Genomic DNA, 23364 nt, shown 5'->3' on the forward strand with positions numbered 1-23364 from the left:
GCAAAATGTGATATTCAAAATACTGTATTAGAAAATACATGTACTCAGAAGAAAACAGTAGAAAGCCAGCGTCTCAGAAAACATGGGCAGAAAGACCAGAACAGATTAGGGAGAATAAACACTTGAATCCTATGCAGATTAGCTATTGCTATTCCCAGGTGAGACCCTAACCATACAAAGCATACCACTTTCTCCTGAAGTTGGGGATGGTGGTGGGGTGGCAGCAGTAACACTGTGTTTGTCCCATACAGTTTCCAAGATACCTAACAAGAAAGGAGAAACAATGAGAGATACTAAGTTCAACATACAAAAACCAAAGCAAAAATCTCCCACTATCATTCATCCAACACTAGTACTCACCACCCCTTCCTCTCTGTATATCTACTTCCAGCTAATGGCTGTGCCTCTCTAATCCACGTCTAGCTATCTCTTTTCATTCATTTATGTATACAGTGTGCATGTTCTTCACATGCACATATGTGGGCATGTGCACGTGAAGGCTCAGGGTTGACATGGACAATCTTCCTCAATTGCTCTTCTATTTCATTCTTTTGAAGCAGGGCCTCTTTCCAAGTATCACCAGTCAGCTTGCTCTGGAAGTTGAGGAAATTACAGGTGGGGCGTCACACCCACCCAATATTTGTGTGGGTTCTGGAGATGTGAGCTCTGGTCCCCTTGTTTGTACAGCAAGTGCTTTAACTACTGAGCCATGTTCCCAGCTATATTCTGCAGATTTCTGTCCCAGTGCAGGATTTCATCTGAATTTTGCTGTGTGGCTTCTCCCCACTGCTTCCTCCAACCTTGCTCTTTGTCAAAGCCACATGACGAACACATCTACTAAGGGTCTCTTATCCTCCTGGACATTCCAGTGTTCTGGGACACTGCCCAAACCCTTCTCTGACATGTGGTGTCATTCGTTCTCAGCTCTCCTCTGGTTCTGAGTCTGTCTCCCATCATTACAGACACCCTCTGCACATCCATCATTTAGATCTTTTATCTTTCCTCTAGTTCCCATTCTTCTCCAGCCTCTCTCTCTGCTCGAGAAACTCTCTACTGCTGTGGCTTTGCTTCAATCAAATGTCTCCCAGCCCAAAACTAATTTCAACTCTACACATGAGCTCTATTGCTACATGGCAGGCATTCAGAAAGCAGGTAAGGTATCCGGTCACAGATTTAGGATAGCCAAATGCTTCCTGGGTGGTAACACTTGCATACCCCAAACTCAGTTCTTTACCCCTACAAATCTACCCATACATTCCTTACTGGGTAAGCAGCAGAGTCACAGAACTTGGCACCTGCCTCTATACCTCCCTTCCAGGCTCACTTGATCCAGTCTTCCAGTACTGACCCATCCATCTGCTGTGCCTTCAATGTACACCATCCTCCTTTCCACCTTCCTTCTGCTCCCCCCTCTAAATCTCAGCCTTCCCTCTACCAACTGCTGTCTGTCTGTCCCTCCCAGCTCCACTCAGCTGTCCCAGGCAGCCTCCACACATTACATCAACTACAACTCTTAAACATTGCTCTTTAATTGTTCACTTGCCTCTCCCACTAGGGTGCAGATTCTCAGAAGCCAGGACTTGTTTTGGTCCTCCGTGTACCCCGACAGAGCCCAGCACACAACATCACCACAGAAGCTCATAAAAATACTCCCTAAGGCCAGGTGTGGTGGCTCATGCCTTTAACCACAGCACTTGGAGGATAAAGGCAGATAGATCTCTTTGAGTTTGAAGTTAGCCTGATCTATATATAAGTGAAATCCATACCAGTCAGAGCTACATAGTGAGATCCTGTCTAAAAGCAAACAAACAAAAAATCTGCCTCCAGATATTTATTGCTATATAGCATGGATAAACCTAAAGAACCTGTTAAGTAAAGAAAGCCACACACAAAAGGTCACATTGATATGGTGATATAAGATAATAACTTTATGAAAGGTTCAAAACAGACACATCCCTATGAGCCAAAGTTAGATGAATTAATTGCCAGGGACTGGAGGAGAGAATAATGGTGACCTCTTGTGGACTCAGGGTTGCTTTCTGGGCTAATGAAAAATGTTCTGGAATAAAGGCAATGGCTGCAAGACTTTCAAAAAAACATAAGTCCCTAAACTGCCACAGTTTAAAGTGGACATGTGCATGTGTCTTACAACTGTTGTTGGACTGTTTCGTATCTGTAGGCATAGAACGCGGGGCAGGTGCATAAGTCATAGTCCCAACTAAAACAAATGCCCAGTTGATAGCAGTAAGTTTGCTTTGAATGAATACATTCTGAGGACTGAATTTCTATCTGGGATCCAGGGAAAGGATGAGGCGGGGGGAGTAGTAAGCACACAAGTTCACCATCATTAATCATTCTTTCAATCGATTTTAAAGTACTCACCAGATGAGAACCAATAAAACAGACATACAAAAGAAAAAAAGAAAAAACACCTTGAATATCCAAATAGAAAAGGCACAAGATGAAACAGCGCCTTCACACTACAGACTCAAGCAGCAGTGACTTCTGGGCACCTCAAAGGTCTAGTGGCCAGCAGTCTATAAGTTGTGTAAAGTGCCAAGACCAAGGCACCCCTGTCTCTGGGGATGTTCTTGCTAACCTTCCTGCCTCACTGTGTGACAGGCTTCCTCTCCTTTCCCCCCCACACACTGTCATGAGACTCTGATCAGATAGCTGGGATGCCACATGCATTTATAGCCTAGGGCACAAGGGCCAACATCGCACCTTGTCTCATTTCTCCACAGAGAATTTTTTTTATCTTGCTACTACTATCTCTCCTAATCTTAAATTCAAATTATTTGAAATAAAGAGCTTGCTACCTACCTACTTAAATTACACTATCAGCATGTGAATCACATTCCTACAACCTGGCCTATATATATATACCTCATTAGTCACATAGTGAGGACCAATTAAGAAAAGACTAAAAGAAAATTAAGCTACAAATCCCCTGTGAGGTCTTAGCTTGTACCAGACTATAGAAGGCCTTGGCTCTGCACACCTGCAGCCAACCTGTCTCCAGGCACTACCATGGCACTCACTCACCTGTCAAGAGCCCAAGTACTGTCTGCACCTGGTCCAGCAGCAATTTCCGCAACTCCTCCTTCCGAGCCACACTGAGGTCCTCACGAGGACAAGCTAGCTCTTCCGAAGTTGTCTTCAACATGATCAGCCCAAGGGGGGTTGTCACAGGGGACTGGATCAACTGACAAGAAAAAGCAAATTTAAAGCAACATAGAACTAAGAAGCTACACAGAGGATTAGTAAAATTCAACTGAGAGGTGCTGAACCTTCTCCTATGAACAGACTACCTCAAGCAACACTTTTGAAAAAGAATTTAGAAGATCATTTATGCAGCTTTGCTTTACCAACCATTCAAATTTTATTCTCATGTTAGGGCAAAATTCTACCAGAAGAAACTTAAAAAGGAGCTGGAAACAATCCTCTCCAATATTTTTATTCAAGTCCCAATTCCCAACCAAGGTTTGCTTATTTATATAATAACCAAGAGATACAGAGATATCTATATACTGAATGACAGACAATTCTATCATGGACAGAAAAATTCCTATCATCTGGTAGGTTTGCTGTTGTTTCTCCATGTTTAGAGACATTTAAGACATATAAAAACTTAACAGTGTCACAACTGCCTGTAGTATTCAGTGTGTTAAGATGTGGTACAAGTCTGTAGCCAAGGATCAACAGGCTATAACATACAGCCTAGGTATAGAGCAGGTTCTCCCGACCATGCAGTAAGTGCAAGTGTATGCACTCTGATACGCATGCTAGTGATACAAATATTTTACATACTAGTGATAAACAGTATACATCAATTTGTGTATCTTTTTAACATTCAAGTTAAATCAACTTTATAGTTCTAAATCTTACATTTCTGACCTTAGCATATTTCAAGAAAGTTTAAAATTAAACATATGGTGAAGCTAGGTATGGCATCACACACTTGGAATCCCTGCAGTCAGAGGAGACCAAAGCAAACAAATCAAGGGTTTAAGAGACAGCAGGGTGACTCTGCAGGCAAAGGTGCTTCCAAGCTGACAATCTACGTTTGGTTCCTGGAACCCACCTGGTGGAAACAGAACTGACTCATTTAAGGTTCCCTCCGACCTCTACATACATGTTAGTCATCATTCCCTTGACAAAAAAAGATAAATATCATTAAAAAAAAAAGAGTTTAAGAGCAGCCTGGACTCATAGTGGTCTCAAAAGTTTAAATGAAAAAGGAAAAGAAAATAAACATGCGGCAGAGCACACACAGCCAAGACATCAAACAACTGTCATGATCGTTGAGTTTTTAACACAGGTCTCACTACGTAGCCCCAACTGTCCTAGAACTTGTGGTCATCCTCCTGCTTCAGTTTCTCAGATGCTGAGATTACAGGCATGCCTGGCTACAGTTAGAGTTTTGCAAATACCCATGTAATAAATTCAGTAACTATTTCTGTCTCCTGGGATACTGTCTTCCAGAAGATGGGGGGGGGGGGAGCACTTGCTACACAAGACTGCTGACATAGCCAAAGTTTAAAATCCAATGGAAAGAGAAAGTTGTAAAGGAAATTCAAGGGCAATTCCACTATGCTCAGAAGCAGCTCAAGAAAGCCAACCAACAGTTGTCTTTAATCTTAGCAATCTAGAGACAGAGGCAGGGGTTCAGGAGACTTTCCAAGAGCCAATCAGAAAAGGCAAAGGAGAGAAAGGGGAAGAAGGAAGGAGGGAGGTGTTCCCTATAAAAACCAGCTCTCCTGAATGCTAAAACTTCCTACCTCCACATTTTCTCTATTTTTATACAAAATTCAACTATTTCTAACACAAACAATGTCTGCCTCAGTATAATTTTTGGTGTTAATAAAGTAGAAAAGACCCTCATTAAGTCTGTGTGAAGATTTCTGGATTCTCAACCTTATTCTGAGACTTTCCTTTCCTTTTTCCTTTTCCTCTTTTGTCTCTATTTTGAACTAAGAACTTACATTTTTTTTTAAGGAGGGGATAGTTTAATTTTGTGTATATTAGTGTTTTACCTGTGAATAATGTCTGAGCACCATCTGGGAGCATGGTGCCCTCTCAGATCACAACAGGAAATCAAGTCCCCTGGAACTGCAGTTTACAGGTGCTTGTAAGCCATCACATGGATGCTGGGTTCTCTGTAAGAACTCTTATCCACTGGCCACCGCTCTCCAGCTCCTAAGTACTTAACCTTTCAGCTGAGAATATTCTACTTGGCAAGGTTTACTTTCAAGATGTGTGTGTGTGTGTGTGTGTGTGTGTGTGTGTGTGTGTGTGTGTGTGTGTACACGTACCTATATGAGTTTATGTGCACCACAAGTGACCAAGTGCCTGCTGCAGAGTCCATCATCGCCCCTGAAACCATGAGCCACCTGATAATACTGGGAACTGAATGAACCGTGTACTACTGTAATAGTAAGCACTCTGACTGCCATGCCTTTCTCCAGCTCAGATGTTCACTTTCCTTCAGCTATGAAATGCCTCTGTGCAACTCACGCATGTGGGACACCCTACTGCTGGAATACAGACAATGGTCTGTATTCTGTCAATCATATTTTAAATAAACGCTGATTGGCCAGTAACCAGATAGGAAGTAGAGGCAAGGGACAAGAACAGGAGAATTCTGGGAAGAAGGAAGTCCTTCTGCAGTCCTGGCCCAGCCACAGAAGAAGCAAGATGTGACTGCCACGCTGAAAAAGGTACTGAACCATGTGGCTAGCATAGATAAGAATAATGGGCTAATGTAAGTTATAAGAGTTAATAAGAAGCCTGAGATACTGGGCCAATCAGTTTATAACTAATGTAGACCTCTGTATGATTTCTTTGGGATTTAATGACTGCGGGGACCAGGCGGAACAGAAACCCTACAATAAGGAAAAATCGATCTTGCTCTCTTTATTCAGAGGGAAGAAAAGTCAGGTAAGAAATCAAGTGATATCATATACTGCCTTCTGGAGACCACTTCCCCAGCCCTCCACGCCAATGTCACCTAACTGGCACTGTAACTATCTTCAAAAGGCCATTCCATCTTTTTCTTTCTTCTCTCTCTCTCTCTCTTTCTTTTGGTTTTTCGAGACAGGGTTTCACTGTAGTTTTAGAGCCTGTCCTGGAACTAGCTCTTGTAGACCAGGCTGGCCTCAAACTCACAGAGATCTGCCTGCCTCTGCCCCCCGAGAGCTGGGATTAAAGACGTGTGGCATCTCTGGCCAGCTCATTCCATCTTTCTATCAGGCCAGCTGTGCTGTTTTGCGGGGAGAAGGGGGAAGCAAAAGAGAGAGAGAAAAAAGAAAAGAAATCAAGTGAAAAAAAGAGCAACCACTAGGCATGATAGCACATGCCTGTAATGTTAGCACTCAGGAAGTAGAGGTAGCAGTAAGATCATGAATTGGAGGGCATCCTGAACTACACAGCAAGATCCTGCCTGCCTCCCCAAAAGAACAGGAGATATAGCTCAATGGTAAAGGGTTTGTCTATCATTGCCTGGCCTTAGGGTCCATCATCCTGAGGGAGGAGATAGTAGGTAGGCAGGTAGGTAGAAGGAAGATACTCTTCCTGACTTTTTTTCTTGGGGCGGGTCAGGGGTAGGGTAGGGCTAGAGACTAAATACACAGGACCTGAAGCATAACAAAGACAAAATCACTTTTGTGATCCCAGCACTCAGGAGGCAGATAGGCAGACCTCTGTGAATTTAAGGCAGTGGTCCTCAACCTGTGGGTCATGACCAAAACCATTGGAAAGCACCAATATTCACAATTCATAACAGTAGCAAAATTATAGTTATAAGTAGTGATGAAAATAATTCTATGGTTGGGGATCACTACATCATGAGGATCTATATTAAAGGGTTGTAGCATTAGGAAGGTTGAGAACCACTGGTTTAAGGACAAAATGGTCTGCATAGAGAATTACAGGCCAACCACGGTCACAGTCAGATCCTGTCTCAAATAAACAAAAATAAAGAAGAAAGTAATCATTTTTGCTTTCTCTCTCTGACTGTGCTATACTCAGCTCTGGTTCTCTCCCTAGCTGCAGGAGGAAGAAAGAATGAGGGAGCTGGCAAGAGGACAGAACAGGGAGAACACTTGGCCTATACAATTCAGACAAGGACAGAGCCTAGTCTAGACTAGTCTACTCTACTCTGCTCCAAATCTTATATGATTACATCTGATGGAAATGGTTACCCTGTGTATGAAATTAACCTGTGCTGATCCCAAAGACTGAGGTGGATGAGTTGGTTCCAAAGTCTCGAACCTCTGTATCACACTACCCCCACCTTGCTCTTTTTCATTATCTGATACCTCTTTGAGCTTATGTGGCTATGCTATCAGTTGCCCTACTGAATGGTGAATAAGCTTAGCTGTGAGCAGCCCACCTTAGGACACTTCTCCCTCACCAGCAGAAGCAGCTCAAGCAGGAGGAGATAATGCTTCTCTTCTGTCTTGGCAAAGAGAGCGCTCAGGCCAGAAGTATAATGACGATTCCATCACTGGTCCATCCAGGACTGGCCCAGTCTTCTCAAGAGGTACTCAGAAGCATTTTTACCTGGTTCCTTTTGTTGTTGGCATTATAGTCCTTGTGGCTAAACCTTGCTCTAAGGCATGAGCAAAGTTTGGGAAGGACACCCCATCTAGAGCATCACCCAAATCCCCAGTACTGGAAACACTTCTCGGCTGCCTTTCTACTGGTCCCTGCTTTCCCCGGTGCCTTTACTGTCAAGCAAATGGATCTTAAGGAACAGATCATCTACCAACTGGCCACCACCATCTTAGCCTTTTCTGGTCTGTCAATTTTGTCTGAGTGGGGAATCTTATCATACTTTCTGATTATCTGCTAGCATTTGCCAAGATGTTTTAACTACATGGCATGGAAAACCACCTACCTCATCTTTGCCACTGTTTTCATCATCACCTGGCTGGTTTCCTTGTCCTTTGGCTTCTGAACCTTGGCATACTCAATGAAACACGCTCTTTCTCACCTTTTTTGCTATTAGTATCACAATGAGGATGACAAAGGCTGTGCTCCTGGGCCTCCTTCATTCTACACATAGCCCACAAATTCCTAATGAGAAAGCTGGTAGAAGATGAAAAAGCTCAGCGGAAGACGAGAAGGATGCAGCTGAGACAGAACCAAAGAGCAGATCCTACCAATGGCCACCAATCCTCAATAAAAATTGTAAGAGTGCCAGAGAGGTGGCTCAGCAATTAAGAATATATCTTGCAGGTCTAGAGAAATGGCTCCACGCTTAAGAATACTCACTGTTCATGCAATTGGCCCAGTTCAATTCCCAGCACCCATATCAGGTGGCTCCTAACTGCCTGTAACACCAGCTCCAGAGGATGTGACAACACCCAAGAGCATCTGCATGCACATAGTGATATAGACCCACACAGGTACATACACACATACACCAATAAAAATAGCAAATAAGGGGGAGTGGGGGGAGGGGGCGATGTGTGCGAGGAGGGGGAGGGAAATGGGAAATTTTTTTTTGCAACAACTAAAAAAAAATAAACAAAAAAATTAAAAAAAATAACAAATAAGTTTTAAAAGAGTGCACATTGCTCTTCCAGAGGACCTGAGTTCAATTGCCAGCACCCACGACATTGGCTCACAATCCCCTGTAATTCCAGCTCCACGGAATCCCAGGGCCTCTGAAGGGCAGGGTGTGTGTGTGTGTGTGTGTGTACACACAAAAAAAAATCTTTTTAAAATTCATAAGAATAATAAAAATGACTGGACCACTGCCCTAGCTGCCCCCACGTTAATATACTGGGTGAAAATGCTAACCAGCCTCTACCAGGCTCTGAAGAGAAGAGAGAAAGGGACAGACACACTCTTGTCTTCTCTCCTTACTTCATCATCCAGGGGCCTTTAAGCCAGACTCTAGGTAGCCTACAGAGCAGAGAAGAGGCTGGTTAAACCCTGTGCTGCAACAGTGATCCTGCTCCTGCTGCTCTCAAGCTCCCTGTCTATTGCTAGTGAGACCTTTCTCACCTCTGAGGGCTTAAGAATTTGGGCCTAGTTGTTTGCCTTGACCCCTGACCTCTAGCCAGGGTTGATCTTGGGCCTCATTCCGCCAAAGCTAAGCTAACCCAAGGTTCCACCTTCCTATGCCCCCTAGCTTGGCTGACAAACCAAAGCTGAACTGACTTTAACTTCTTCCTTCCTGAGGCTCAAAGAATGGGTGTGTGACCCTCCCCCCTCCTCTACAGAAAGGGCACTTCCTGTAGACTGCTCAGCTATCTCTATAGCTGCAGCTGCTTTCTCTGGCCTCTTCTTTCCTGTCAGCTACTCTAGCTAGTTTACAGTAGAATGCAACTGCTTCTATTTTGTTCTTGTCAAACATTTGGAGTTTCCGTTTCCAAGACACAACTGCAAGTAGTACCTGATACTTTGGTGAAAAACCATTTCAGAGCAAATTTTACTGTTAATGGTTTTTGAGCATTTTTGTTTTCTTGTTTATTTGTTTTTCCAGGAAGTTTCCATTGATGTTTGTTTTTTTTTTTAAGTTAAAATATAATCAAGATTAAAACATGTTGTCAGATAACTAAGAACTGAAAAGGAGCCAGGTGAGGTGGCACGCTCCTTTGAGTCCAGCACTCGGGAAGCAGAGGCAGGTAGATCTCTGTGACTTCCAGGCTAAACAGTCCTGTGGTAATATTCTGTCTCAAAGAGCAAGAACAAGAGAGCAACACAGGATCAATTGAATAAACTAAGAAACTAAGATGATCTTTAATTATTGCCCTCCACACACAATCCTTTACTTAAAAGAACTCAAAATGTGTAATTTTTCATCTTCATTGCTCTTGTATCCAGAAAGGCTACTAATTAAATATACAATTAAAACTCTAAACACAGTTCAGCTTCTGTGTTTTATTTTAATGCAGCTTTTGCACCTGACGTAGCAGACAAGCACCTCTGATCTCTAGTGAGCCTGAGAAGGTTCAATGGTTTTCACTACACGCCCCATCAGGGATGAGGTACCCAGCCACCCCTCCAGTGCTGCTTGACAAGACCCTATCTCAAAAGCTCCAACACTAAAGGAAAAGAAAAACAGAAACTACTTTTCCTCAGGTCCAAAGAAAGAACTATGGAAGCATGGCGAGACCCAGCCCCTGCCCACGCCTACTACTCTCCCCACAGCTCCCTAGACTGTGTGACACAGCTCAGCAGCACAACGATTCTCCTAAGAATGCTTAGTTACTGCTTGAGATGATTTCCTGACTCAGTTATGAAACCACTGGAACCCTCCCTTCACCTCAACACCCAGGGTATCTATCAGGAGCCATGCTTTCAAAGGCTTGCTGAGCAGAAGGTCACAGCAGCCAGGCTTATTCTTCTTCCTTCTCCCCACTATGCAAAGGTACAAGAGCATAAAGGAAGCCAAAGTACTAATCCAGGCCACAGCATTTATTCCTGCAATCAACAACTAACTATAAACTCAAGTCAAGGAGTATAATCACTTCTACAAACAAACAATTTATAAGATAGTTCCCCAGGTAGACCCTTACCTGTAACAAACAATTTCTAAGATAGTTCCCCAGGTAGATCCTTACCTGTAAAATGTTAGTGAAGAAGTCATGGTAGAACATGGGCCAATCTTGGCGTCCAATATCAACAATAACTTTGCAGAGTTTGTTCCGTATAAAGTAAGGTAAGGTTTTATGGTGAGCCAAGAGAAGTTTGGGCAAGCAGCTACGGATTTCCATCTTATCCTGAGATGGGACCCCAAGCCACATTTTATTGATCAGATTCTGAAATAAAAAATACATACCCTTTAATGAGCTGTAAACAAAACAACTGGTTTTTATTCTATAGTTAGCTATAATATGTCTTTCTCTTTCTCTCTCTCTCTCTCTCTCTCTCTCTCTCTCTCTCTCTCTCTCTCTCTCTTACACACACACACACACACACAAACACAAACACACATTCCTCTAATAGTTTAGGGCAAATATAAGTGAACAAGCCATATATGACAGCACACAAGTGTAATCCAATCACCTGAGAAACTGAGGCAGCAGGGTGGTGAGTTTGAAGCCAGCCTGAGGTACATAACCAAGATGCTACTCTCTACTATAAAAAAGGTAAGGCAGTCACTAGTGTGAATGTAGCAGAGAGGATAGTGGGAAAGAGTTTGATGTGAGCTTACACCAGAGACAAAGTTTGGACGAGAGCTAGCATGAATCTGCCTGTGGTTGGAAGATGATGGCAGGACAACCACTCTCCATATAGAATATTTAGTTAGCTTTGTCTTTCAAATGATAAAAGTAAAAGGTTAAGTCACCAATATGACCTAACAGTGCCAGAGAGACAACCACCTACCAGATCCTTTTGGAGTCGTGGACATAAAGGTGTCCCAGACAGTAGGCAACTTAGAGAGAGGTGCCAATGTGGGTGGGTCAAGCTACTGTTTCCCAGTCATCTGTGCATTAAAGGGAAAGACTGGTGTCCGTGGTGTACAATTTCACTGCAGTTTTCAGGAATATGAAATGACCCAACAACTTACCTCAAAAACCGTTAAGCTGTACATCATTACATAGTCGTTCCTTGTGCTGGACAGAAAATACAAGCAGAATCTCCAGGCTCCTACTTGCTGGGCAAAGTTATTAAGAAGCTCTTCTGGAAAAGTTAAATAGTAACAAAACAGCTATAAAAATACATGAAATTGATACAAGCCCTGGCTGCCATCATTTTGAAAACATACCTACCTCCCCATATAATGCAAATTGTGTTTAAAAAAACAAAAAAACAAGCACAAATTGCAGCTAAATGGATTATACAGTTAGTACACTTGACTCTGGGGTGATCTTCAACACAAGCAGCGCACCTGACACCTCAAGGCCACTGACTTTTCTAAAGATACTTTTTGAGAACAGAGCCTTATTGCTCAAGCTCTTATTTAAGCTATATATGGGACAGCAATACTATCTAAAATGTAAATGACACCAACCAGTCCCTACAAGCATAAGCCATACACACCACAATGTTCTACCAGTCTTAAGTGACATTCATACTGCTTGCACTCATACGACATGAAGGCTAGAGAATCGGGAAGAGAAAACTAACATTCCCAACAGCCATGTGGTGGATTACAATTGTGTGCAATTCCAGTTCCAGGTAACTGGACGCCTTTTTCTGGTCTCTGTAGGTACCAGGCATGAAAGTGTACACAGACATACATAAAAGCAAAACACCCATACACATAAAATAAAAATATATCAAATATATTTTAAAATATAATGAGATAGATAATGAGATTTAAAAATAATAAGATATAGCTGGGTGGTGGTGGTGCACACCTCTAATCCCAGCACTCAGAAGGCAGAGGCAGAGCCGGGCGGTGGTGGCGCACTCCTTTAATCCCAGCACTCGGGAAGCAGAGGCAGGCGGATCTCTGGGAGTTTGAGGCCAGCCTAATCTACAAGAGCTAGTTCGGGGACGGGCATCAAAGCTACAGAGAAACCCTGTCTCGAAAAACAAAACAAAAATAAATAAATAAATAAATAAAGGCAGAGGCAGGCAAATCTCTGTGAGTTCGAGGCCAGCCTGGTCTACAAAGTGAGTTCCAGGTCAGCCAGAGCTGTTACAGAGAAATCCTGTGTTGAAAAAAACAAAATGATGATAACACAAAATATGCAAATAAGTAAAAAACCAAAAGTAAGAACCCTAAGAGTTGCCAGTACATTCAGTCAACTAAAAATGGCTCTTCTCCTCTCAGACTACAGACAGCATAAGTCAAAAGCCACAATTAGCAAGCATTAATTGTCTAGCTACCCACTATTATGTTGCTTATAAACCAACCTTGATCCATGTGTTAACCATGGACCTCTGCCAGCAAGGCTGGCTTGTGCACGGTCACCATGAAGACACGTCATGCCTGTCTTGTAAACCTAACTAAGTGCAACAAGGCAGCCTCACTAGCCATTCTACAGAATGGCTACAGAAATGGTTCAGCATTGTCTGCTCTTGGTGAAGACCTGGGTTCAACCCCAAGCACTCATATGACAGCTCATAACTTTCTACAACTCCAGTTCCAGGGATCCCACACCCACATAGTACACAGACATACATGCAAGTAAAACACTCATATACGTAAAATAAAAATAATTTTCTTAAGTCTTAAAAATTCTGTGAAAAGGCTGGGTGATGGTGGTGCACACCTTTAATCCTAGCACTTGGGAGGCAGAGGCAGGTAGATCTTAGTGAGTTTGAGGCCAGCCTGGTCTACAAAGCGAGATCCAGTACAGACTGTTACATAAAGAAACCCTGTCTCAAGAAAAAAAAAAAATCTGTGAAAGATGATGGCGTGTCTTGATAATTAAACAAAATTTTTTATGTAACTCAGAGATACAAGCAAACCAGATAATGTGAGTTATAGCTGGGAATGGCATGCTGGGCTCAAGTCAGCTGATCCCTAAGCTGGTCCCAGCAAGCCACTGCTCTACATACTGCCCATTCCTCCACTGGTGAAACACAGCTGGCTTCATGCGTCCCCACCATCTACTCTCTATTAATCTCTCGAGCACTGTAACTTGCCTGGCGGGCAGGTAGGTAGGTAAAAGGTAAGATATGGCTTCCTTCTGTTCCCTTATCTCAATAGGCAAAGTCTTTAGTTTCTCCCGAGGCAACAGAAAAATAACAAACAAACAAAAAAATTCCAGCCACGCACTCAAATTAAGCCACAGCAAAAACCAGGTACAAAGAGAAGCAAAAGACCCACCAAACTGATAGAGAGCGGTTCCAATTAGCCAGCATTTCAACTGAACATCTGCAGTATGAGCTGTTTTATGAACTCTGTGTTGCTAATGATGAAGTCCATGTTAGAAAAGTGCTCTTTGACTGAGCTATACCCCCTTTCCACATAAAAGCTTGATTCAGATATGAATACCTTATACAAGATTCCACTTTCAACCCAGGAATGCACAAATGTTAGCAATATTTGATGAGCACATCAAATATTCAAAGAAAAATCAAAGGCATTTCTATTGCAGTGACAAGAGTTTAAAGAAATCAGAGTGGACAATTATAGAAGATTAACATAGAGGAAGATCTACCATTTTGGCAAAAAAATATGTCTAGTATTTTCACTATAAATATAAGGTACAGTAGACCCATAAAACTAACGAGGAGATAACACTGGGTCAGGAGGATAATCAGTACAGAGAACCAGAGTAGCAAGCAAGGTAAGTCTCCTAGGCAGGCTCTGCTCATCTCCTGAACTCAGCAACCGTCAGTGGTCCTTCATCTATTCTACTACTCTACAACGTACTCCCTCAGAAAAGAAAGGTATGAAGGGTGCAGGCTATTGGGAGTACCAGTTATCAGATGGCATGATGCTTCAAGGAGGCTAGTAAAAACCGGCTATAGCCAAAAATGTCCTAGCTATCCGGAAAAGTCTCAACCCCAGACGGACTTTGGGTGGCACTCAGACTAGACCAGGAGATTTAACTGGCTAACATGAGTCAAGCCAATGGAGACAGAAATGGCCTAGTAGTGTCTCCTCTCTCTCTCTCTCTCTCTCTCTCTCTCTCTCTCTCTCTCTCTCTCTCTCTCTCTCTCTCTCACACACACACACACACACACACACACACGTAAGAAAGCACCTTTCATTCAAATTCAGGGATAAGAGAGGATCCAAAAGAGAACAGACTGCTTGAGCAACACAGTGGATCATGTCCCTGAGGCAGGACATGACACTTAAATAAATTATCTTCTTCCTAGTATGTTTGATTAACATAATTGTGTTAATGAACACAAAAGTCAAACGTGGGTTCTCAAATATGCTGAGGCCCCGAGACAGCAAATGATTACACCTACATGTTCTCTCTGTGGCAGAGCCTTTATTCATGAAAACTAAAGAATGAGAAAACATTCTTCAGTGATGAAAAGGAAGAAAAGGCTAGAAGTCTCCAGTGGAAGACAAGGTAAGGAATTCAAAAAAAACCTCTGCCTCAGGCTCATCGTGACACATTTTAAATTGTTCTTGTTTTGAAATTAATGGTTGTGGGCTTCTTTCAACAACACTGCTGAGATCAGAAACAAAACAGAGGCTTTCCCACTTGACTGAAAGAAAGAAAACCAATCACTGTGCCCTCGCAGCTAGGTCTGCAGGCCCTACCTGCCGCCAACCAGCAAAACCAGAGCAAAGCCAAGACTTCAAGGGGCACATGCAGGTTTGAGCAGCCAAGGGTATCAATTCCTTCTTCCCCAGACTTCACTTACCTATCTCACGTTTTCTTTCATTGGTTGTACAATCATGGAAAAATTCTGTCATCAGACTTTCCAGTGCCCTGAGGGAGGCTTCTTCAGATGCCTAACAAAAGAATTTTAGAAAACATCAATAAACGGCTTCTCCTTGGTTCCTTCCAGGTACTATCCCCAAGAAGAGTAATTAACTTTCTAAAACACCTTGGATCAACTTTCTTCAAATGCACAATGCAAGCCAGAAAAACAAGAGAATTTTCCATCTGGTTTAAAATCCAGTTTGCTTATCTTCTACAAATGCATGCCATGTGATTTTAATTATTTATGCTATGGAGAAAAACAATTCAAAATACAACTGTAGAAAGATGTTGAAAGCAAATTAATGGTCTGGTCCTGCCTAAATAGGCAGAACAAACAGATTCTGAGAGGCTTACTGACCCTCCACACATAATCTGGGCTCCCCTTGCCTGATTAATTAGCCAAATTAATCCAAAGAAACACAAGCCACATGAACTCTTAGGGTTTCTGAAGATGCTTCAGGAGTCCTGCATGCAGTCAGCTTTCAGTCTTACATAAACAGCCAATAAAGATGAATGTGCAGTTGAGAACAAAGCTTGCCAGGCACTTCAAGGTCAACCTCTACTGACCAGCAGAGAACAAACTAAACAGGGATGCCCAAAGTAAGAGTAAGGCCATTGATTAAAGTCTTTAATCCCAGCAGGCAGAAGCAGGCGGATCTCTTTTTGAGGCCTGCCTAGTCTACAGAGCAAGTTCCAGGACAGCCAGGGATAACCCTGGCTGAAACCCTGTCTAAAAGGGCGGGGGGGGCTGAGTACTAATGGGTTCCCTCTTCCACATGGATCTCCCACCTCCACTTCCTTTTCACTCGGCATGAGCAATGAGCCTGAGTCTAAACTCCCACAAAGTCAAGTGCTGCATGCCCATGGGGAGGCTGAAGCAGGAAGATGACTGTAGACCAATCCTGACTATACACCCAGTCTCATAAAAAGTTTTAAGTAATAATAGTAGCAAAAACCACTCCATAAAGCCTGTGAGCAAAAAGGTGAATATCTGCAGACAAATCTGAACCATCATTGGCATTATCTATCTAGAAACTCCTGTTATTTTAGTAAGTTCTTAATTCCTTTCCTACATGCCTCCCTTTCCCAAACCTCTTCCTTTATCCCTAGAGTATTAGGACAACAGGATCGCATTTAAAGATGCCTGTGTTTAACTGTGAGAGGTCTGCAGACCTCCAGCCAGTCCTTTACTTCTGTGGAGACTGAGAAACTTCAATCATCTTCCTTAAGTCAGTTTACAAACATAGCCCCAAGTACAACAGCAACACTGGCCGTGCACAGGCAGTGACAGGCATGGCTGTGCCTCTCATACTGCTGGCACAGTAGACTATTGGAACTGGAGGTTTCTTACCACACCTGGTACTGCAGCCACTTTTAAAATATCCACTCAAAGGCTTAATATTAATTACATACTGTTTGGTCTATTAGCTCAGGCCTATTATTAACTAGCGCTTACAACTTAAATTAACCCATTTTTATTAGTTTATATTTTACCATGAGGCTTATGGTTTGTTACCTCACATCTTGTTGCTGGCATCTCCCTTGATTCTGCCTCTTTTCTCCTACTTTTTCTGCTTGGATTTCCCACCTAGCTATATTCTGCCCTGTTAAAGGTCAAAGCAGCTTTATTCATCAACCAATAAAAACAACACATATTCACAGTGTACAGAAGGACATCCCACACCAGGCTGATTGTAAGATGACAAATGAACTGGGCTGCTGAGTGATAAATTCTTCCCTAATAGTATTAGCACTTGTAACTCAAAGAAACATTCTTGTCTGAATTTTACGGCTTGCAAGCCAACCTGTTCTATAAAAATTACCTATATGCCAGGTGAACGGTACACATCCAGCTATTTGACAGGCTAAGGCAGGAGTGATCTTTGAGTCCAGTAGTTTGAGATTGTATGGACACTGTCTTGGTCTGTTTCATTAATCAAGTTTGGTATGTCACTGCATTTGAGAGAGGGAAGTGTTTCTATTTAAAATTTAAACTATAACCATGCCTTGGTAAAAGTCATCACCCACACTACTCTAGAGGCTAAAATAGGAGAATGGGAAGTTCAAGGCTAACCTAGGCAACCTTGTGAGACCCTATCTCAAAATGGAGTAAAGGCTAGGGGTACACCTCAGTTGGTAGAGTGGTTGCCTAGCATGCATGAATCCCTGGATTTGATATCCAACACCCCTCCCCACGACACAGTAGTATATGCCTATAATCCCAACCATTAGAGAGATAAAGGCAGAAGGAAATCCAAAGTCATCCTCAGCTACAAAGTTTGAAGTCTGGGGGCTGGAGAGATGGCTCGATGGTTAAAAGCACATACTGCTCATGCAGAGGACCCAAGTTAAGCTCCCAGCACCCATGTTGGGTGACTCACAACTATATATAACTACTATAACTACAGTGGCACGGGGATCTGACCTCTCTGATCTCCTCAGGCACCTGTACATACTGTACACATCATATACACACACAAAATGAAGAATAAAAAAAAAATTACATCTTTGAAGCCTACCTAGGCAATATGAGATAATCTCAAAACAAACAATACAAAAAATAAAAACAAAACAATAAATAAAAGTAGAAGACAGTTAGGGTGTCTAGACATGGTGATGCACACCTTTAATTCCAGTATTCATGAGGCTGAGAGGTTGAGACCAGCCTGGACAGTCAGGCTAATAATGGCACAAGGTACAGGGCGAGTGGGGGGGAGGGTGGGAAGGAATAAAGCTCAGCATGGAAAAAAAATAAAATTTAAAGGTTATAGGAAAATTTAGAGAAAAAAATTAAATTAGAATGTATTAAAGTAATTCAATGCCCCAAAAAAAATAAGTATCGTGTGTGTCTGTGGATGTGTGTGCACACACATGCGCATAAACACATATACAAGATACAAACATGAAAGCAGAAAGGGAATCATGAGAAGGGAAGATGAGAGCTCAAGGGAAAGAGAAGTGGGTCCTAGAGAAACCCCTTTCAAAGCACCCAAGCATAGCACAACTTGTTGCCATGCTGACATCTAAACGATCATTGGCAGCTTCTCCCAAGAACCTACTGGTCTCCACTGTCAGTCTACCAACCCAGCACACTCCACCCTAACCCAAGAAGCTAAGGTGTAAATCAAGACACTCTAGCAACTACAAAGACATGTGGCTGTTCCAGGAGACAGTGCTAGAACCAGCCGAGCACATCCCCAGGCACTTACCAACAAGCACAAATCTAGGCTGTTTACATTCTGATCACTTCAATAACCCCAACACTAATGCTGGAATGTTTCATAGGACACTGCAAGTGTCAAAGAAGATGATATATGTACAAGCACTAAATAACTAGAAGAATTATATACCTAGCAATGATGGCTACCCTGATTTTTACTTGGTTTTTGGTATCAAACAAAAACAGGCAGGAACATCTCAAAACAAAAGTCGTCAGACCTCTGAAACTATACTCATATATACTTTCGGCTTCTCAGACAAGAGTCCAAAATCAAACTGTGTTCATTTACAGTGGATAAAATGGAGTCCCAGGCTTCACCTGAGTAAACATTCAGAACAGTAGAAGACAAACAGGATATGTTCAGACCTGCAAATGGTTAAAGGATACTGCAGATCCTCCAACCCCCTTAGCAGGAAGGCCACTCGAACCTTTACCAGCTGTTTGAAGCAAGTGGCAAGGCCAGATCCAGACTGGTGGGTTAAGGACCTAACAACAGTGAGAAAGTACTAACACACCACACAACACTATACTTTCAAGTAATGAGAGACAAAGAACATACATGACTCTAAGGTGGAACAGGTCAATATCTCAGGATTCAGAAGATCAATCTGCTAGCTTCACATCTTATGCCGGGATTTCTGCTTCAGGTCTTAAAGACTAATTTAAAACTAAGTGAGGGGGCAGGGTGGTGGTGGCGCACGCCTTTAATCCCAGCACTCGGGAGGCAGAGGCAGGCGGATCTCTGTGAGTTCGAGACCAGCCTGGTCTACAGAGCTAGTTCCAGGACAGGCTCCAAAGCCACAGAGAAACCCTGTCTCGAAAAACAAAAAAAAAAAACAAAAAAAAAACAAAAAAAAAAAAAACTAAGTGAGGGGCTCTCCTGATGACTTAGTGGTTAAAGGACCTTTCCACCAAGTCTGCCAATCTGAGTTCAACCCCTGGAACCCATGCAACAGAAAGAGAGAACAGATTCCCAAAAGATGTCCTGTGGTGTCTATGTACATGTGCACCTGAATAAACACACAAATAAATGTATTTAAAATAAACTCAGTTTTAAATGTATTAAAAATTTTTAAAAAAATCACTGAGACACATTGACATAAATGCAAAAAAAAAAAAAAAACCAAAACCCAGATGGATCAGAAAAACCCTTAAATTTAAGCCACAAAATATGAAAAGTCAAGTAAAAAAGCTTCCAGAGGAAAATGCCTATATGACTGAGGTTATAGTTTCTTCCTACTGTTGGGGACACATAAAGCACTAAACACAAAGAAAGGGAATGACCACCCTGACTGCTCATCCGATGGCACAAGAAAGCTGCAGAATGGAGAAGACACTTGTAACCAACAGAATTCACAGGAGAGTATAAAGTAACTTAACAAAGAAAAGACAAGAACCTTTGGACAAAGTTACTTATAAAAGAAAGACCTAAATAAGTATTCACCTCCTCAAAGAGAACAAACTTAAAATATTTAAGAGGCAGTTACACAGCCATCAGAATAGCTAAGTCAGAAAGAGTCAAAAAATTTAGGGGTCCAGAGAGATGGTGCAGCGTTAAGAGCATTCACTGCCCTTCCAGAGGTCCAGGTTCAGTCCCAGCACCCACGTGGCAGCCACAACCATCTATAACTCCAGTTCCAGGGGATCCCACACCCTCTGCAGGCCTCTTTGGGCATTGCACACACATGGCACACAGACATGCATTTAGGCAAATACATACATAAAATAAGAATAAAATCTTCAAATAAAATAAAAAAAGAAAGACCTGAATAAGTATTCACCTCCTCAAAGAGAACAAACTTAAAATTTACACAGCCATGAGAATCGCTAAGTCAGAAAGAGTCAGTGAGCTGGAGAGATGGCTCAGTAATTAAGAGCACTGGCTGTTCAGTTCTAGCACCCACATGGCAGCTCACAACCATCTGTAACTCCAGTCTCAGGAGATCCGATGCCTTCTTCTGGCCCTTTCAGGCACCAGACATACACATGGTGCACAGACATGCAGGCAGGCTAAACATCCATACACAGAAAAATTAAACTGGCAGACCAAGTGTTGGCTAAGAAACTGAGATATGCAGATACCACTCACAGGAACATAGACAGGTATCACCATTTGAGAAAATTTTGTCTTATGGCCACAATTAACCAGTGGAAATCTGTGCATGTATACCAAATAAAATGCACACACACACATACTCACAGAGCCACTACAGAGAATTTAAAAAATAAAAAATAAAAAGAACTCAAATGTCTATCACCAATGGAATGAGTGAGTTGTGGTTTGTTTATTCGACAGAATATTGCAATACAAAATGAATGAACCAATCTGACAGCAACAGTGAAGAATCTCAAACACAACAAATCAAAGATGTCAAAACAAACCCTTTCATTATTTGTTTATACACACACACACACACACACACACACACACACACACACACACACACACACACACTCCCAGTCCAGGCAGGGTTTCTCTGTGTGGGGCCTTGGCTGACCTGAAACTCTAGTAGACCAGGCTGACCTCAGACTCAGAGATCCACCTGCCTCTGCCTCCCAAGTGCTGGAACTAAAAATATATCAAAATTTTTAAACAAACAAAACTAAGTTATGCTGTTATAATCAGAGCTCATCTCACAGAAAAAGGAACACACACTTAAAACCTTTGAGCAAAATGGGATGATGAATTATGGCTGCCTTAGAATCCTCTAAGACAAACCTACATTCTGCGCTGCAGAACTGATAGCATGTACAAAGCTGCCTGCCTGGACTTCCACTGTTGTCTATTTCTGCTTCTGGATAAGCAGCAGTTAGTTCAAAGACCTGTGCTTCTGACTCACTTATTAAAGAACCACAAAGCCAGTCAAGGCTCAGAATCACCTCATCAAAGAAAACTTGAAAGGAAGAGAAAGGTCACAGAATTTTCTGATATTGTCTATGGCTCCACTGGACCTGCAGATTCGTTTCACATGACTTTCTTTCTCTGTGTGAAGACTTTCCTCACCACAATTTCTACCACTCTCTATTTCAGCTGGTCGGTCACCTTGATACCTACTTTCCCAACTCTGATCCAATCTGTTCTTCCTAAACAAATAAATTCCCCTAAAGGCAGACTTCTCAACCCCAGCTCCTCTAACTCTAGCTTTACTGAGCCTTTAAATCTAGGTTGACTTGAGAAACTGAGTTGTTAATTTGGCAAATGAACTTGATACTCCTGGGATGTGAAGATAAATAAGAGTTCCTGACTTAAAAAGAAATAAGCCAGCCTGGATATCTAAAGAATGCCTTAACTTTAAAATGGAACTCAAAAAAAAAAATGCATTGCTTCAGAGAAGAGGTTTTGCTTGTATTTCCATAGAAAATGAGAGGGGCTGTGGATTTATTCAGGGTTGACATGGATCAGGGTTAATACAGAGTCCCCCCATTAGGGAGACCTCCTGCATCTTGACAGGTGATATAAATCAATGAAGGTTACATCTGGTCTTCCCAGGACTTGGCCATGAGCTCAATTTTATCAGAGGCCCCTAAAGAGGCCTTCACCCACAGACAACAGCAAGCAGTCTGGAGACCACAACATCCACATTCCCAAGAAGTGGGGTGGGTGGTTGTTGGTTACTTGGTGGGTTATGGATGTTTGTTATCATTTAGGGGACTACAGGAATATAAAATAAAAAGACACTATTAATCTTAGATATTTTTGCACTGGCATGGATTTTGGTATTTGATACAAACTTAAAGTTATTTTTGTTATACTGAATGTTTGTTTCGACTCTCGTTTGGGGTATTGTGTTTTCACAGCTCATTTAAAAATGCAATGTATAATTAAGAAATGAGGTTAATAGCTATAATAATCTAGTCTATAATAATCAAACTTGTAGTCATTAGGTATATTTTCAAGGTATATTTTAGAGAGATGATTTTTTAAACACTTCAAAGACCTACAGCATGAAAGATGTTTAATAACCTAAGGTTTTTCATGACAATGAGACACATCTGCTCCTGGCAGCACCAATTTACTTTATTAAGAATGATGGGCATCAAAGAAACTCCATATGGAGTTTGCTTTCAGTGTGGAAAAGGTAGACATTTGGGCAAGAAACTGCTCTTGCCTTGACTACTGACAGCATGTTGTACAGACTGGACAAGTGGGACATAGGAAAACTGTTGAATTTTGCCAGCACAAGGCAGAACAGTCCTTTAAGATTCCTGCTTCAGAGAAGAGTGTGTAAGATATTCTGCAGGACACAAAGGAAAGCAACTGACAAACTTTACCAATACAAGGCAGGACACCCTTCAAATTTCTTAGTTCACTGAAAGGTTTCCCAAATAGTCTAGACCTGTAGGCCCAAAGATGGCTGCCCCAGCATTGCAGAGGTACTTTGGGTTACTGTCTGGGCAGCCAGATATCTCTGTTAAGTTATATTATATCCTTCTGAGGTCTTTAATGGAATTAAAGACTAAATTAGGAGTTGTAGTTTTCCTTAGTTATGATAGAAAGTAAATTTAGTGTAAAACTTTGGAATCACTAAGATGGTGGTGGTATTTTCTCTGAATTTGCTAAGTACAAATGGACTATATACTGTAAACATAATTTCTTATATAACTTTGTTATATATAGTTCTACTATGTTAAAGTTAAAACCTTTCATTTTTTATTTATTCAGATAAAAAGGAGGGAATGCTATGGAATATTAGTTTAAGATGTGTTATGTTCTTTTATGCTGCATTTGTTTAACTCTGTGATGCACCTAATAGCCTCTAAATAACCATTTCAGGCTGGAGAGACTGGGTAAAATGCTAGCCTAACCCTGGCTACCTGAGCATGATCCCTGAAGCCCAT

General features: G+C 41.9%; 1 protein-coding gene across 2 annotated transcripts in view; it reads right to left on the reverse strand.

Annotated features, from left to right (window-relative positions):
• Window positions 1–23364, reverse strand: part of Xpo6 (exportin 6) — a 108633-nt gene that overhangs the window by 58515 nt on the left and 26754 nt on the right. Inside the window, exons 2-6 of one of the 2 annotated variants that reach the window (XM_075972158.1) lie at window positions 15244–15334; window positions 11528–11640; window positions 10578–10775; window positions 3046–3205; window positions 186–263 (exon numbers count right to left, since the gene is read on the reverse strand). In XM_075972158.1, the coding sequence (XP_075828273.1) occupies window positions 186–263; window positions 3046–3205; window positions 10578–10775; window positions 11528–11640; window positions 15244–15334 (640 nt within the window). The remainder of the gene's footprint in view (window positions 1–185; window positions 264–3045; window positions 3206–10577; window positions 10776–11527; window positions 11641–15243; window positions 15335–23364) is intronic. The other variant, XM_075972159.1, reaches the window with a different exon arrangement.

Source organism: Microtus pennsylvanicus, chromosome 5, assembly GCF_037038515.1.
Source record: "Microtus pennsylvanicus isolate mMicPen1 chromosome 5, mMicPen1.hap1, whole genome shotgun sequence".
NCBI classification, from domain to species: Eukaryota; Metazoa; Chordata; class Mammalia; order Rodentia; family Cricetidae; genus Microtus; species Microtus pennsylvanicus.